General features: G+C 42.7%; 1 protein-coding gene across 1 annotated transcript in view; it reads right to left on the minus strand.

The window, feature by feature from the left end:
• Nucleotides 1-1,583: 1,583 nt before the first annotated feature.
• DTL (denticleless E3 ubiquitin protein ligase homolog) overlaps nucleotides 1,584-15,224 on the minus strand; it is a 55,972-nt gene continuing 42,331 nt past the window's right edge. The window contains exons 13-15 of the mRNA XM_082248862.1: nucleotides 14,578-14,704; nucleotides 10,109-10,884; nucleotides 1,584-1,759 (exon numbers count right to left, since the gene is read on the minus strand). Coding sequence (XP_082104988.1) covers nucleotides 1,694-1,759; nucleotides 10,109-10,884; nucleotides 14,578-14,704 — 969 coding nt within the window. The 3' untranslated portion in view covers nucleotides 1,584-1,693. The remainder of the gene's footprint in view (nucleotides 1,760-10,108; nucleotides 10,885-14,577; nucleotides 14,705-15,224) is intronic.

Genomic DNA, 15,224 nt, shown 5'->3' on the forward strand with positions numbered 1-15,224 from the left:
ATAATGAACACACAAACTGCTCACAGGCTTCAGAACTTCTTGAAAGCCTGCTAGCAGCTTTTTTTAAAGTGGCAATCAGCGCCACTATCGGGATCTATGGTCAATGTTTACACGCTGGAGCTGAATTGTGCTTTAAAAGCTTCAACAAAGCTTGCTGAAAACGTATTGAAGGTTGTTGAAAGCCTGCTAGCAGCTTGTTTAAAGTGGCAATCAATACTCCAATTAGGATCTGTGTTCAACAATGACAAACTGGAGCTGAATGGTTCTTTTTTTTAAAATGTCAAAGCTTGCAGCTCAGACTATTCTTATACAAGCTCAAGCCCCTGTGAACAGGCCTAATTGATGCTGATCCAGCGTCTTCAGTACTTTAAATTCCTGACCAGAAGCAAGAATGTAAATCAGGAGTTCTGACTTAACCTTGATTTTGCTTGATGCAGATTTCGAATGGGTAACTATCCATTAGTCCTATCCTATCCAGAAGCTAGGAAAATAAAGTGCTACATTTAAGGAACTCCCTTCCTCTGGATTACTGGATGGTTAATAGAACTGACTGGATGCACTGAAGACACATCAGATTTGCTGATACGACAAGTTTTTGCAGCAGTTTAAGGCATTAGGCACCCTTCACACTTTTGAGACAAAGAGGTGCGACTTCCATTGTGACTTTACAATACGCTTTTGCTGCAACTTTGATCCGACTTTAAATTCTCTGGACCAAAGCCAGATCAAAAGTCAGACCAAAGTAGTGCTAGAATCTTTTCTGAAGTCACAGCGACTTCTGTAGTGTCATTATGAATGGTTCTCATAGAAATACATTGAATTTCACATGTCCAGCGACTTGGAATCTGACTTGTGAGAACCCAGGTGTGAAAGGAACATTGGGTCAATGAGCAAATAAGCAGCAGGGTTTTCGCTCATTTATCAGACACTTCTGAGATTAAAAGTTTATTCACAAGTGCATTTAACCAAAATGCTGCATCATTCTGCCATTGTATCCCTATTTGTAAGGGGAGAAGCAGGTTTAATGCAAATAAAAGCCTTTAAAAAACAAGTTGGCAGCGCCTGTGTACAAAGTGCAAGTTCCATATCTTACATTTGGTTTGCGTCAATGACCAAGTAGGTAAGCAAGAATGAAGGTTTACAAAACTTTGTTTTACCACCCTTAAAATAAACCAGCTATAGTAGCTTCCATGTTCATATCATGGACAGGTCCCTTCTATGCCAAGTAGAATATTCATTTCCTCAAATTAAAAAATATTCCTATTACTGTCAATGGAGTTGCATCAGTCTAGCACGAAAGAAAACCGGCAACAGCTACAAGTGAATTTTAGGTCCCCAGCATAGTTTCAGTAGAACAAAATATCTGTCAGTGTGGGAAATACAAGTCACCTATTTAGGAACCTTTGAAACTGGGGAAGGATGATAGACCAGGTCAAATACACGTGGATGAACATTTAGGCACATTAAACTGCAGTCCAGCTGTACAACAGAACAGCAAGGAGGATTCTGGGAATGATCCAGGGTGCATCAAGTAGCAGCAAGTAAAAATACGCCATTGTACAGTAGCCTACATATAAACAAATATAGTCCACAACCTTGTGATAGACCAACAGTCCTAACATCTGCTGTGCACATGGCTGAACTAGGCTTGCTGAAATACGAGGAAATTAATTTCTCTTCTGGATCAGCTGCTTTACTCTGAAGACTTTTTACAGAAATATGTGGAAATCTTTTTTATGGATCCTGGCGTGACTGGAACCTGGAAAGAGAAAAAGCAGAATGAGAATATGCTAGAACAAGCTACAAATGAGTCGTAATTAATTTCCAGTGATGTGGTGCCCATGATTCCAGCAGTCACATGTACAGAAGAATGTGAATATTGAGCATGTGGCCCCTCCTCTTCCTCAGCAGGTCATTGCTGTAAATGGTGGAGCACAGATAAAGAACAATGGGTCCCAAAATGTTATAGATCCAGGCCAGAGACCCCAAAGCACTGAAGCTTAACATAACAGCCAGGGGAGCGAGAAGTCAGCAATTGCCAAAAGTTGCCCAGTGTGCGATACGATGTCCGGTGTCACCCATGGGGTCTTGCCTTCACCCAACAGTTAAAATACAAACTCACCAGAAGGTGTAGCTGTGTTCTAGGAAAGCAATCTCGTGTAGGATATGAATGTGTAAATCTCTGTCAAGACCGACCAATCCTTTGGCACTCCTGCACATAAAGATGGAACCCTCAAAGAGTCCAGCAGAATAAATCATCAGACAGGAGAAGAAAAGATCATAGTGTAGTATTTAATAAAGTCAAAAACATTAAAATTAAATAATGTAAAAAGGAAGACTCACAAACTAAACACCAGTACATGTGCAGAGAAAAAAAAACCTGGTATTTAGGATAATGGGAGGTCTGTAAAGTGCATAAAGAGTATATTACACTCACAGGAGCTCCTGATAATGCGCTTGGTGCTAAACGGCCGTTGAGCTGAGATATATGCCCGAGGTCCAGCCACCATTCTAGGTTTAGATTGGCGGCACTCGCAGTAAGTGTATTGTACCTTTTATGCACTTTACGGACCTCCCATTATGCTAAATACCAGTTTCTCTGCACATGTAGTGGTGTTTAGTTTATGTGAGTCTTCGTTTTTACTGGGTTTTATCTCATTCATTTTAATATGTTTTTGGCTTTATTAAATACTACACTATGAGAATCCATTTCCTTCTCATGTCAGATGATTTATTCGGCTGGACTCTTTGATGGTTCCATCTTTATGTGCGAGAGTGCCACCGGATTGGTCGGTCTTAACAGATTTACACATTCATATCCTCCACGAGATTGTGGTCCTATTTTGCAAGATAACTGAAATACATCCTAGATCGCTTCTCGGCCTTTTGGCTAAGATCAAGTGTAGTATCTGTTCTTATCAGTTGGTATGGGCCTTAGCTAGTACCAGTATGACCGAAACCCGGAGAGCTCTGAGTATTGAGGTATGGGGAGTAGGTCATCTGGGAAAGCATGTGGGGCCCGCCGCCTTCTGATTCGAATGGGTTGAACTGTCTTAACCAGTTTGAAGGGGGCAGGAAAGCCGGTTCAGGGGGCCGGTGGAACTGTTCCTGGATGTAATGGGCTAAGGAACAGGATGGCGAGGGGAGGGCTTTCTCTCCTGGGTTTTGATCTGGCCTTGCAAAAGGCCTGTCCCCAGTGGTAGGCAAGCTCTCTCTAAGCTGTCCAGGTTCTGATGTCTGCTGGTGGGGATAGGCTACACTCGGTCTGGCCGGGGGCTGAGATTGAAAAAGCCCGTAGTGTAAGTGCCCCTGGGGTGGCAGCCCAGGAGTGCCTTAATTTCTCACTGGTGAGGGGCAGCTCGCTGTGAGTTTTTTTCGGCACCTTGGTCACTGCACTATGCACACCTTTTTCGCACCTGCCTCTTGGGACAGGCCTTTTGGCTTGCACCAGAGGAATTTTTTATTCCGGCTGGAAGGCCTGCCTTGGTTCCTCACATGGCACCATTGCACTTTCCCCACTTTTTTGTTTTGTTTGTCTTTTTTCTTTGGAGTCCGTCACCTGCACTGTCACCTTTGTTTTCTTTATTTGCACGACTGGAGTGTGTGGGTCCTCGGGCCCAGCCTTGAGTCTTGGGAGGGGGTGGATATGGCCTTTTGGCTTAGTTCGCCCTCTCATGGGGTCTCCCTTCGTGGGAGCTCCACTTAGTACTTGGGGAGGGCTGTTTCGGCAGTCCCCCTGAAGAACGGGGTCAGTTTGGTTTCGGCCGACTGACCACAAGTACCTTAAATCCCTGTCAGGAGTCTTGCGCCCCGGGGGATCGAGGTTTCGGGTCCTACCTCTACGGAGGGAAGACCATACGATTTCGCACACCCTGTGCTTTTTTGTGTTCTCACCTTGTGTGTGTGCACTTTTTTATGCACCGGGTGGAGTCTTTTGAGTGTGTTGCACACGCTACGGGCTATAAGAAAAGAAATACATCCTAGATGATACAATTTGCTGCTCAGTGATTGCAGTACTCTAGTCTGCATCTCCCCAAGGTAATACTTAAAATCTGGCCTGTTAGTGGGCCCTGAGGACCGGAAGTTGAGGACCACTGCTATAACAGACAGCTACACCTTCTGGTGAGTTTGTATTTTAACTGTTCGGTGAAGGCAAGACACCATGGGTGACACCAGATATATCACACACTGGGCAACTTTGGATTTTCTTTTTACACTTGAATTATGGACACTTTATTGTGATTTGAAGATTTTGTTTGTTCACTTAGATTAGTTTATGGACCCTTTATATGACATTCGTAGTTCTATATTTTTTTGTTTATAGAGCTACAAATTCCCTTTCTTATATTTACACTATCGTTGGTATATTTGCACTAATTGCACGCTGCTGATATTGATACTGGGTGCTAACATCAATTTATTAATATAATTGCAGTTACCACACTTTTCTTACAATAGTCACCTTAAAGGGGTTGTAAAGTCAGAAGGTGTTTTATCCTAATGCATTCTATGCATTAAGATAAGCCTTCTGTGTGCAGCAGCCCCCCCCCCTAATATTTACCTGAGGTCCCTCTGTTCACGAGTGTTTAAGCCGTCCAAGATTCTCCCTCCTGATTGGCTCAGACACAGCAGCGGTGCCATTGGCTGTCAAAGTCAGCTAGCCAATCAGGAGAGAGGGGATGGGGCTCAGTGTCTGAATGGACACAGGGAGCTGCGACTTGGCTCGGGTGGCTCTATCGCAAGTGGCTTGCTGAGGGGGCACTCAACAGGAGGGAGGGGCCAAGATCACAAAGAGGGACCTGAGAAGAAAAGGTATCAGGCTGCTCTGTGCTAAACCAACTGCACAGAGCACATAAGTATAACAGGTTTCTAAAGTCTCTTTTTTTTCCCTATAAAAATAACAATCACTTTAGGAGACAAGCTAGCTAATAAGGCCATATGGACACAGATATAAACTATGCTTTCAGGGGCGTTTGGATTTTTTGTTTAACACCTCTGAATGCATCTGTTTGTTAGCCAATGTGCAAACATTTAAAAGTAGAACTATACGCAAAACTTTTTTTCCATTTTGGATAAAAGGGACTATCATTACCTGTCAGTTTACAGTTTGCCATTTGTGACCCATTGGGGAGGTTTCCCTTCACTTCCTGTCCCAAAGCAGAACAGGAAGTAAGGAAATCCCTGCAATAAAGGGAATCAATTGGGGTCACCAGAACTAGTGTCCCCATTGGTAGATTTGCCCTTTATTAAATTTCTGAGGACAAGCCCAAATTTGGAACTTTACCATCGGCAGTAAGCAGGAGAAATAGAGCGGGTGAATCTCACCAACGGGGGCACAGACTGCGCTATAAACTGACAGGTGATCTAACCCCTCTCCACTTTTGCCAAAACAAAAACAAGTTTTGCCTTTAGCGCTACTTTAAACACGTATTTGCATGCAGCGTTTGGGATAAAAAATAAGCACAAACACGGTCCAAAAAGACATGGATGAGCAAGTTTTGGGTGGAGGAACTTGACTGGCCTGCACAGAGTCCTGACCTCAACCCGATAGAACATATTTAGGATGAATTTGAGCGGAGACTGCAAGCCAGGCCTTCTCCCATCCACATCTAAGCTTGGCAATTACAGTGCACCTGGAAAGTAAAGTATTCACAGCCTTTTCGCTTTTTCCAATTAAATTAAATATTGTCCTTAGAATTCCACAAACAATACCTCATAACGATCATGTGAAAGAGGTTTGTTTGAAATCTTTGCATGTACATAAGTATTCACAGCCTTTGCCATGACACTCAAAATTGAGCTCAGGTGCATCCCGTTTCCACCGATTATCCTTGAGATGTTTCTACAACTTGACTGGAGTCCACCTGTGGTAAATTCAGTTCATTGGACATAATTTGGAAAGGCACACACCTATCTAAGGTCCCACAGTTAACAGTACATGTCAGAGCACAAACCAAGCCATAAAGACCAAGGAATTGTCTCTAGACCTTCCAGACAGGATTGTATGGAGGCACAGACCTGGGGAAGGGTACAGAAACATTTCTGCAGCATTGAAGGTTCCAATGATCACAGTGGCCTCCATCAACCATAAATAGAAGAAGTTTGGAACCACCAGGACTCTTCCTAGAGCGGGCTGCCCAAACTTAGTGATCGGAGGAGAGGGGCCTTATTCAGGGAGGTGACAAAGAACCCAATGGTCACTGACAGAGCTCCAACGTTTCTCTGTGGAGAGAGGAGAACCTTCCAGAAGAACAATGATCTCTGCAGCACTCCACCAATCAGGCCTGTATGGTAGAGTGGCCAGAGAAGCCACTCCTCAGTAAAAGGCACAACAGCACTGGAGTTTGCCAAAAAGGCACCTGGAGGACTTTCAGACCATGAGAAACAAAATTCTCTGGTTGGAATAAACAAAGATTGAACTCTTTGGCCTGAATTGCAAGCATCATGTCTGGAGGAAACCAGGCACTGCTCATCACCTGGCCAATATCATCCCTACAGTCAAGCATGGTTGTAGCAGCATCATGCTGTGGGGATGTTTTTTTTTTCAGTGGCAGGAACTGGGAGACTAGTCAGGATCGAGGGAAAGATGAATGCAGCAACGTACAGAGACATCCTTGATGAAAACCTGCTCTAAAGCGCTCTGGACCTCAGACTGAAGCAAAGGTTCATCTTCCAACAAGACAATGACCCTAAGCAAACAGCCAAGATAACAAAGGAGTGGCTACAGGACAACTGTGAATGTCCTTGAGTGACCCAGCAAGAGCCCAGACTTGAACCCAATTAAACATCTCTGAAAAATGGCTGTGCACCGACGCTCCCCATCCAACCTGATGGAGATTGAGAGGTCCTGCAAAAAAGAATGGGATAAACTCTGGGAGTGTGCCAAGCTTGTAGAATCCTACACAAAAGACTTGAGGCTGTAATTGGGGCCAAAGGTGCTTCAGCAAAGTATTGAGCAAAGGCTGTGAATATTTATGTACATGTAATTGTTTTTTTTTTTTTAAATTTGCAAAGATTTCAAACAAGCTTCTTTCACATTGTCATTGTGGGCTATTGTTTGTAGAATCTTGGAGGAAAAAAATTAATTGAATCCATTTTGGAATAAGACTAACATAATGTGGAAAAAGTGAAGCACTGTGAATAGTACCTTCCGCCAGCACTGTACATTTCTCTGCTTGAATTTAAAAGAATAGGTTCACCTTTGGAAACATGTTACAACTGTTCGGCCGCATCAATCACAGAGTTCTGTGAATGTCAAACTACAATTACCAACAGCCTTTGTGGCTGTTTGCTTGTAGTTTTAATGAACTACCAGGGTTCTGTTGAGTTCTCTGGTAGTTCTCTCACTTGCCGTCAGTGTGCACCTGCCTGTACAAGCAGACAGATACACTGACAAGTCTGTAGGGGTCCTGCATGGCACCTACGATCTGCTGATCGCGGGTGCAATGCTTTGCGTGGTGTTTTTTTCTCTTTTTTCCTTGGAGCCTGTACTTTTTTTTTTTTTACCTGCAAAAAGATGTGAATTTTTTTTATTTTTTTCCACTTGCCGACCGCTGCAAGTACATATACTGCGGCGGTCAGCCCCGTGCAGGCAAAGTGACGTATGGGTACGTCACTCGCCTGCGAGCCAATAGGGGGCGAGCGCGTGCCGCCAGGAGGCGCACTCCAGCCCCCGCTCGCTCACTGGGATCCCCGCGATCGTCCGTTACAGAGGGAGAAAGGCAGGCAGCTAATGTAAACAAAGCCGCCTGTCATTCTCCCCTGTGTAAGTGCAGAGATCATACGGTCCTGCTATGTAGGATCGTATATCTCTGTAGTTACACAACAAGCCACATCCCTTCACAGGTGCCAGTGTCATTTTTACAGTAACAGTGCATATGTATAGCACTGATTACTGTAGTAATGTCACTGGTACCCCCAAAAGTGTCAAAAATGTCAGTCAAGGGTCCGATCTGTCTGCCACAATGTCGAAGTCCCGCAAAAAAAAAAAAAAAAAATCTGCAGATCGCCGCCATTACTCGTTAAAAAAAAACAAAAAACAAAAAATGACAAAAATCTTTCCCTTAGTAAACGCAATAACTTTTGCGCAAACCAATCAAAATACGCTTATTGCGATTTTTTTTTAACAAACATAGGTAGCAGAAAACAAATTGGCCTAAAATGTTAAAAAAAATTTTTACTTTTTTTTGGGAATTTCATATAAAAAAAAAATGTGAAAAATATTTTTGCAAAATTGTCTTTTTTTTTGTTTATAGCACATGATAAAAAAATCACACAGGTGATCAAATACCACCAAAAGAAAGCTCTGTTTGTGGGAAAAAAAGGACGTCAAATTCGTTTAGGTACAGCGTCGCACGACCGCGCAATTGTCCGTTAAAGTCACGCAGTGCCGAATCGCAAAATAGGGCCTGGTCAGGAAGGGGGTAAAAACTTCCGGGGCTTAAGTGGTTAAAAGGTGAACCTATCCTTTAAAAACAATACATTCAAGTACTTTAGCTCTCTGGATGTATGTAGTAGGTCCAAAAAGTTAAGTGTTAAACAAGTTCATAGCTGCAGTAGCGTACGTAAGCTTGTGCTCAGTTTCTTCAGCCGTTTTCCATTTATAAAGTGAGTGTTATCCAGGCGACTACTTTTACAGTGCGGGAGGTGATTGGTATCTTATTTACTCGATGCAGCCTCTTTTTTTTTTTTTTAATAAAACACAACTTTCTCTGTTTGCACTAAAACCAATTTTACATTTTGTTCCTGAAAATATGTGTTTGATAAACACATGCTCAAATACCATGCAACCAAAAACAGCAACTACTTTTAACTTTGCTTTCTACTACTTCGCCACTTTTACAACTTAGCTTTTTATTCTACAAAGGCCTCCGCTTTCAAAAATACATAATGTTTTGTGGGTTTTAATATATTTTATAGCAAAAAAAAAAAAAAAAGTCTAGGAAGATTTTTACATGTGGAAAAAATGAAAACAAAAAATGGCTCTAGAGGTAAACTAGTTAAGGATTGTGAAACTGCATTGATGTTCATCTTTTTAAATCTACGGGGAGATGAGCTTTAAAGATTTGGGGGGCAGGAAGTAGAACGAGAAAAAAAAAAAAACATCTGGCACAGCTTCCTCTTGACAAAACAAAATAAGGTCGAGTTTGATGAGACGAAGTGTCTGCTAGAGCTGAAGTCAGATTAATTAGCACATCTGACAAGAACCTTCATGCCACTGTGTAGAAACAGATCATGGCAGAGGCCAATGTGACGCATCATCTCCCACAGGCATTGCTGGCTGTAAACGGCATCAGATAGTTCAAAATTTCATCATGCACATACCTCGTGGCCATACTGTTCTACCAGGATCTATGAAAAAAGATCACGACAAAATGGGGAAGATTCCACCCTCCAATAGGAATTAGATGTTCTTAGCCAGCCTCTTAACTAGCCGGTTGTGGCACAAAAAAAAAAAAAAAAAAACCACAAGGAAGGTTACCAAAAGGTCAAGTAGGCAATTAAAACGAATCAACAGGTTAATCACATGATCAGAAATGTGATCTACTCATTGTAGCCTGTTTTGTCCCCGTTTGCACAGCCCTCTGCACCTGCCAGCAATGATGCAGTGTAATAGTGACAAGAAGCAAAAAGGGAGGCTGCAAGAAGAAAGAAAAGTCACTGGAAAGGTCTGTGCCACACAGAGAGGAGCCAATTGGGTGTGAAATACCATTACATGCAGTCTGTTAATTCTGTGTTTGCATCTATACAGCTTACTTTAGAAAAAATGTATTATAAAGAAAAATGTATTTATCCCCAGACAAATCTGGGGGTGCTTAAGACTGTCATAGCCTCCTCTGTAGAGACTGCTGATCGGAAGCTGGAAGGCTGCTGGTTTTCCAGCATACTCATCTGACAGAAACCGGTCAAAACGGCTTCTGTCGGATCGACTGACATACACATGGGCTGAATTTTGGCCGTTTATTGAGTAGTGTACTAGGCATAACACTTTTCTGCTCTATCCAAAATTAAATACATTTTAGAGCTGGCCTTTATATAGCGCACCAGTGAGAGATTTTGAAAATCTCAAAAGGGGGAGAAAAAAAATAAAACTAACAAGGATACTTACAGGTGTAGGGGAACTGGTTATAGTCCTTGGTGGGGCCTTTTTGGCACTCCCATTCTTTGGTGATGGGCGACTGGTAAGGTTTTGGTTTATGGACTTGTCAGATTTCAGTTTGTGTCCGAATGCAGACAGCCAATTCTTCTCTGGAGTGCTGTTCTCTTTGTTGTGCCTCAAATGACAGGGTGTCCCAATGGGGGATTGTGTTCCAAGGGCTTCTGTAGAGTGTTGGGAAGCAGATTTCTCTTCATGTTCCTTGCTGAGATCACCAAGACTTAGACATCTACTCTCAGCATTTGCATTGTCCTCCGAGGAGTCATGCTTGGCCTTCTTCCGTCCAGGTTCTAGCTCTGTCACACAGTTACAGTCACTAAAACACTCATGTTCTGTTTTATCACTGCTGGTATCCAGACGTCTCTTAGCCTTCTTCTCATACACAAGGGATGTCTTAGAAGCTGTGGGGTACTGCTCTACTGGGGTGAAGGCTTTTCGAGGAGACGGAGTCTTCATAACCACCATATCTGATCTCGGAGTACGTGTGACCCAGGCCTTAATGGACACCTTAGAAGCAGACATCTGTTTAGGAGATGAAGTGGAAGCTTCGGCCTTCTGCCTTGTTGGCGTGTGGCATTTAGGAATTGTTGCGAAAGGAGAAGTTGGGGTGCCGGATGACATTGGTAGGTCCCCAGTGTAACTTGGTGCACAGGTAGCTGGAGTAGGAGAAGCCATCGAGCTGGGGTTTTGCACTGGGGTTGATTTAGCAGGCGTACATATTCTTGAGCCTGTTAATAGAAGACACATTTATAGAGCATACTGTGATTGCACAAGCCTACAAACACATTCTAGAAGTGACTAATGCCCCATGGGGAAGGCACTTTACATCAAGTAGAAGCAATGCACTTAAACATAATTACTCCCTATAGTTTACATGGGAGTGACTTGTAACCAAAATAGCTTCCCCAGCTGGCTGGAACCCACAGACAATAGTAAATGTTTCTATACACCATGAGGTTTTGCTGTATTGGAGAATTGGGTTTCTAGTGGTTCTAAAAAGGAAAACTTAAGATAAAAATATGGGATCCGAATGAAAACATGAGATCTGGCACTAATGCAACCAGAAGTGTCACTGGAAATTATTTGCTTGCCTGTCAACTGCCCGACCTCCCAAAATGTCACCAAGCTCCTGAGTGTGCAGCCGACATGCTAAATTGTCAGATTCATACAAAAACAATCTAAAAAAGAAGGGAGAATAATTTGTGAGCTTGCGACATTAACCACTTACCGACTGCCCAGCAACTATTTACGTTGGTCGTTTAACGCTAAATACCGGGGTTATGGCAGCAGATAGCTGCCAAAACCCCAGTATTTTTTTTAAACGGCCGGCAGTCGGCTTTCAGCTAAGGGTGGTACCAGCGGCAGATTCACCTTAGGATCGCCCTTACGGTGCGGCCGAAGAGGCCCCCCCCCCTGAAAACGATCCAGTCCCGGATCCTCAGAGACAGGAAGTCGAGTGAGGGCAAGATGGCCCCCACTCGACTGGTCTTGGAGGACCAGAGTGACGTCAAACGTTGTTTCCTAGCAACCGGTTTAAAGGGTCTATTTTTTTTTTAACTATTTTCTTTTTCTTTTTTCTTGTAGTTGTGAGGTCTGGGGTCTTTTTGACCCCAGATCTCACAATAAAGAGGCCCTATCATGCCTATTTCTATTACAAGGGATGTTTACATTCCTTGTAATAGGAATAAAAATGATCAAAATTTTTTTTTTAAACCGTAAAAATAAATAAAAATAGGAAAGAAAAAAAAAAATGAAAGCACCCTGTCCCCGTTAGCTCGTGCACATAGGCGAACGCATACGCAAGTCCCGCCCACATATGTAAACTGTGTTAAAACCACACGTGAGGTATTGACGTGATCCTTAGAGCGAGAGCAATAATTTGAGCCCTAGATATCATCCAACTCTAAGCTGGTACCCTGTAGAAATTTTTAAATTGTCGCCTATGGGGATTTTTAAGTACCAAATATTTGTCGCCATTCTGCGAATGTGCGCAATTTTGAAGCATGACATGTTGGGTATGCATTTACTCGGCGTAATATTATGGAAAAAAATTGGACTAACTTTACTGTTTGCTAAATTTTTCATTCAACAAAGTGAATTTTTTACCCCAAAAAAATTAAGTTGGGAAGACCACTGCGCAAATACGGTGTGATAAAAAATATTGCAATATTGCAATGATCTCCATTTTATTCTCTGGGGTCTCTTCTAAAAAATATATATATTATTTATATATATATATATATATATATATATATATATATATATATATAAATAAAGGTTTGGGGGTTCTAAGTAGTTTTCTAGCAAAAAAAAAAAAAAAAGGATTTTAGCTTGTAAACACCAAGTGTCACAAATAGGCCCAATCTTAAGTGGTTGTAAACCGCAGACATGAAATATGAACAAAGTATATCACTCTATAGTGTATACTTGTCTCAATCCAGAGCACCAAATGCAATTTCTGTATGCTGCTTCATTCCTCTGCTATCAGCATGAATCACTTCTGACAAGTTTTCCTGACACCAAGAGGTAAAAATGTGACACAGGAGGGAACTTCAGCACACAGCCTGGGATTGACAGCCTCATCTCTGTTCCTGTGTGCAGGGGGAGTATCCCTCCCCTCCAAACAGCTCTCAGAGCTCCCCTCACTGAGCTCTGTAGTGTGCAAGTTCAGCTCCTTGTCCCCTGCTGTCTGACAGCTCAGAAAAGCTATATACAATTCTGAACGGATGTAGAGAAGATGAGCATGTAAATAAACAGGTACAACCTATGTAGGAGGATTGCTTTAATCTCTGTATATAATCTGAGGGCAATCAGGCAGTCACTTCACTGTGTATATGCAAGGGTTTACAAGCACTTTAAGGCTTCATGTACACTACAGCTCCTAAACTTGAGTTTAGCTTTTGGTGGGTTTTTTTTTTTGCCAAAGTTCTTAAAACGCAACTCTGAAAAGCCTGTGTGTCAATGTACATAGGCTCTTAGGATCATTTAGGAGCTGCTGTGGTCAGGAGGTTCAACCTCCCAAAGAATCGCATTCAAGATAGGATAATTTTGACCGCAAACCGCAGCAAAAACCGGGGCACAATTTTGCCACGGTTTACATGTTACTGCGGCGGGCGGCCATAATAGGCTATGTGTACATGAAGTAGGTTTAGTGCTGGGAGATGAGCAGTTTCCCAATCACATGACTGCTATGACTGAAGCAAAATGAAAGCAAAAAAAAAAATGCAGGGCTGTGAATATATTGTCCAATTATATGTAAAAGTCCCGAAATCCAGTGAAGATGATAGTCCCACAACCATTGGGATAGGTAGGAGAACCGGATGTAAACCCAGTGACACCTCTCACACTCAAATCCTGCTTACCAGATCTCATGTGACCCCGTTAGAGTGGTCAACAAACGCCTGTGTGTATACAGGCTCACCAGCCACAGTGGTAAGAGAAGGTTAACATCAGAGAAAATCAGGAAGTGCTTTCACCATGAAGTTACTGTTTCACCTTTCTTCTCACAGTGATTTCTCAATGATAGAGTCTCATATGATTGGGAGAGGGGCATGCCTCTCTGCAAACCACCTCAGACCCCTGTGGACGCACGTGTCTCTCCCCCCTCCTCCCCAAAAAAAAAAAAAAAAAGGGGGGGGGGGGGAGTTTTTGGTTCGGTCCGTTTTCTCCTATGCCGATCCCTCACTTCTAGTCCTTGACACCCAGGATATAAAAATGAGGGATGTCACCAGGCCTGAAAAACACGGATTGATACAAACCTGACTGGTCGTAACCCTTCTGCACACTGTAGAAAAATGTGCTTTTGCTGTGGCCTCTGTCCCCATGGGAAAGATGAATCACTCACTTTCTGTGTGTCACACACACTATCAGTAACAGGAAGTAAATGAAACTCCTCAATGGGGACAGAGCCGAAAGAGAACCCTGACAAAAGTGCTAACTGATCCCCATCCTTCCCAAACATCAGACTGGGGGTAGGTTTTAAATAGATAGAGTAAGGTAGCATAAGACTGGGTTCACACATTTCTGGCAGCGGTTTGCAGTCTGGAGTGGTTTTGTTCACCGATTCAGGTGAAAAGGTTTACTTGAATTCGCACCTAAACCAGACACAGAAATTGCACAGAGCCCTTTTCAGAAACGGACCGTGGCCGCCCCAGAGATATGTGAACCAGCTCCAATGAAAGCCGGTCCGATTCACGTTATGCAAATTGGATGCGGTTAAAAATACATCTAATTCGCATATATGTGAGCAACATGAAAATTCAGCAAAATGTCAGCTGCTGTATGTCCATGGAAATAAGTATTCAAGGTGGCAAACTGCTGAGGAGTTAGAAACAACAAGTGATTTAATGAAATAATCAACATTACACACAAAATACACATTAATATCTGACATGACTACTTCGTCCATCTGAAACACTTGCCTGTAGGAGTATTATTGCTCTTCTGACGTGTCCAGCCAACACAGTTTGCTTGTTGCTCTCCGTTCTTGCTGCAGCTTCTCTTCAACCGCCAAACCCTCACAGTGTTATCATCAGAGCAAGTAACAATCTACAGAACATGGAGGCAAACGTTAATGCTCAATTGGAGCCTAGCTATTACTGTAATGCATAAACTGTAATAAATTGTTTTTCTTTAACATAAATTTAGCAGTAAGTGTTAAAATGCCCTGGAGAGCCAGACCCCGTTCTTTCACACACAAGCAGTGGCCTGGGTCTCCAGGGGTCCGACACTCCCACCAGATGGTGCTCCAATCAACATCCTCTGCTTAGAGCACCATGAGCTCTGTTGATTGGAGCACTATACTAATTAAAGTATCTGCAATAGGACTTTACCTTTTTTTTTTCCTTTCTATATGGTTTTCTACATATACATGCAGACCGAAATTACAATAACAGGAGCAGGAACAAACTAGAACAGGGGTGCTCAAAGTAAATATAACCTTGCCTAAAATATCCCTAGGATAACATTGCTACAACTTGTGGTAGTCTACACACAGATCCATGTGCCATGAGGAGCCCAATCAGATCATAGGGTGTACACTGACTCCCAACATGTTCCTAAATGAAGA

The sequence above is a fragment of the Pelophylax lessonae genome, assembly GCF_965119305.1.
Source record: "Pelophylax lessonae genome assembly, chromosome: 3".
NCBI classification, from domain to species: domain Eukaryota; kingdom Metazoa; phylum Chordata; class Amphibia; order Anura; family Ranidae; genus Pelophylax; species Pelophylax lessonae.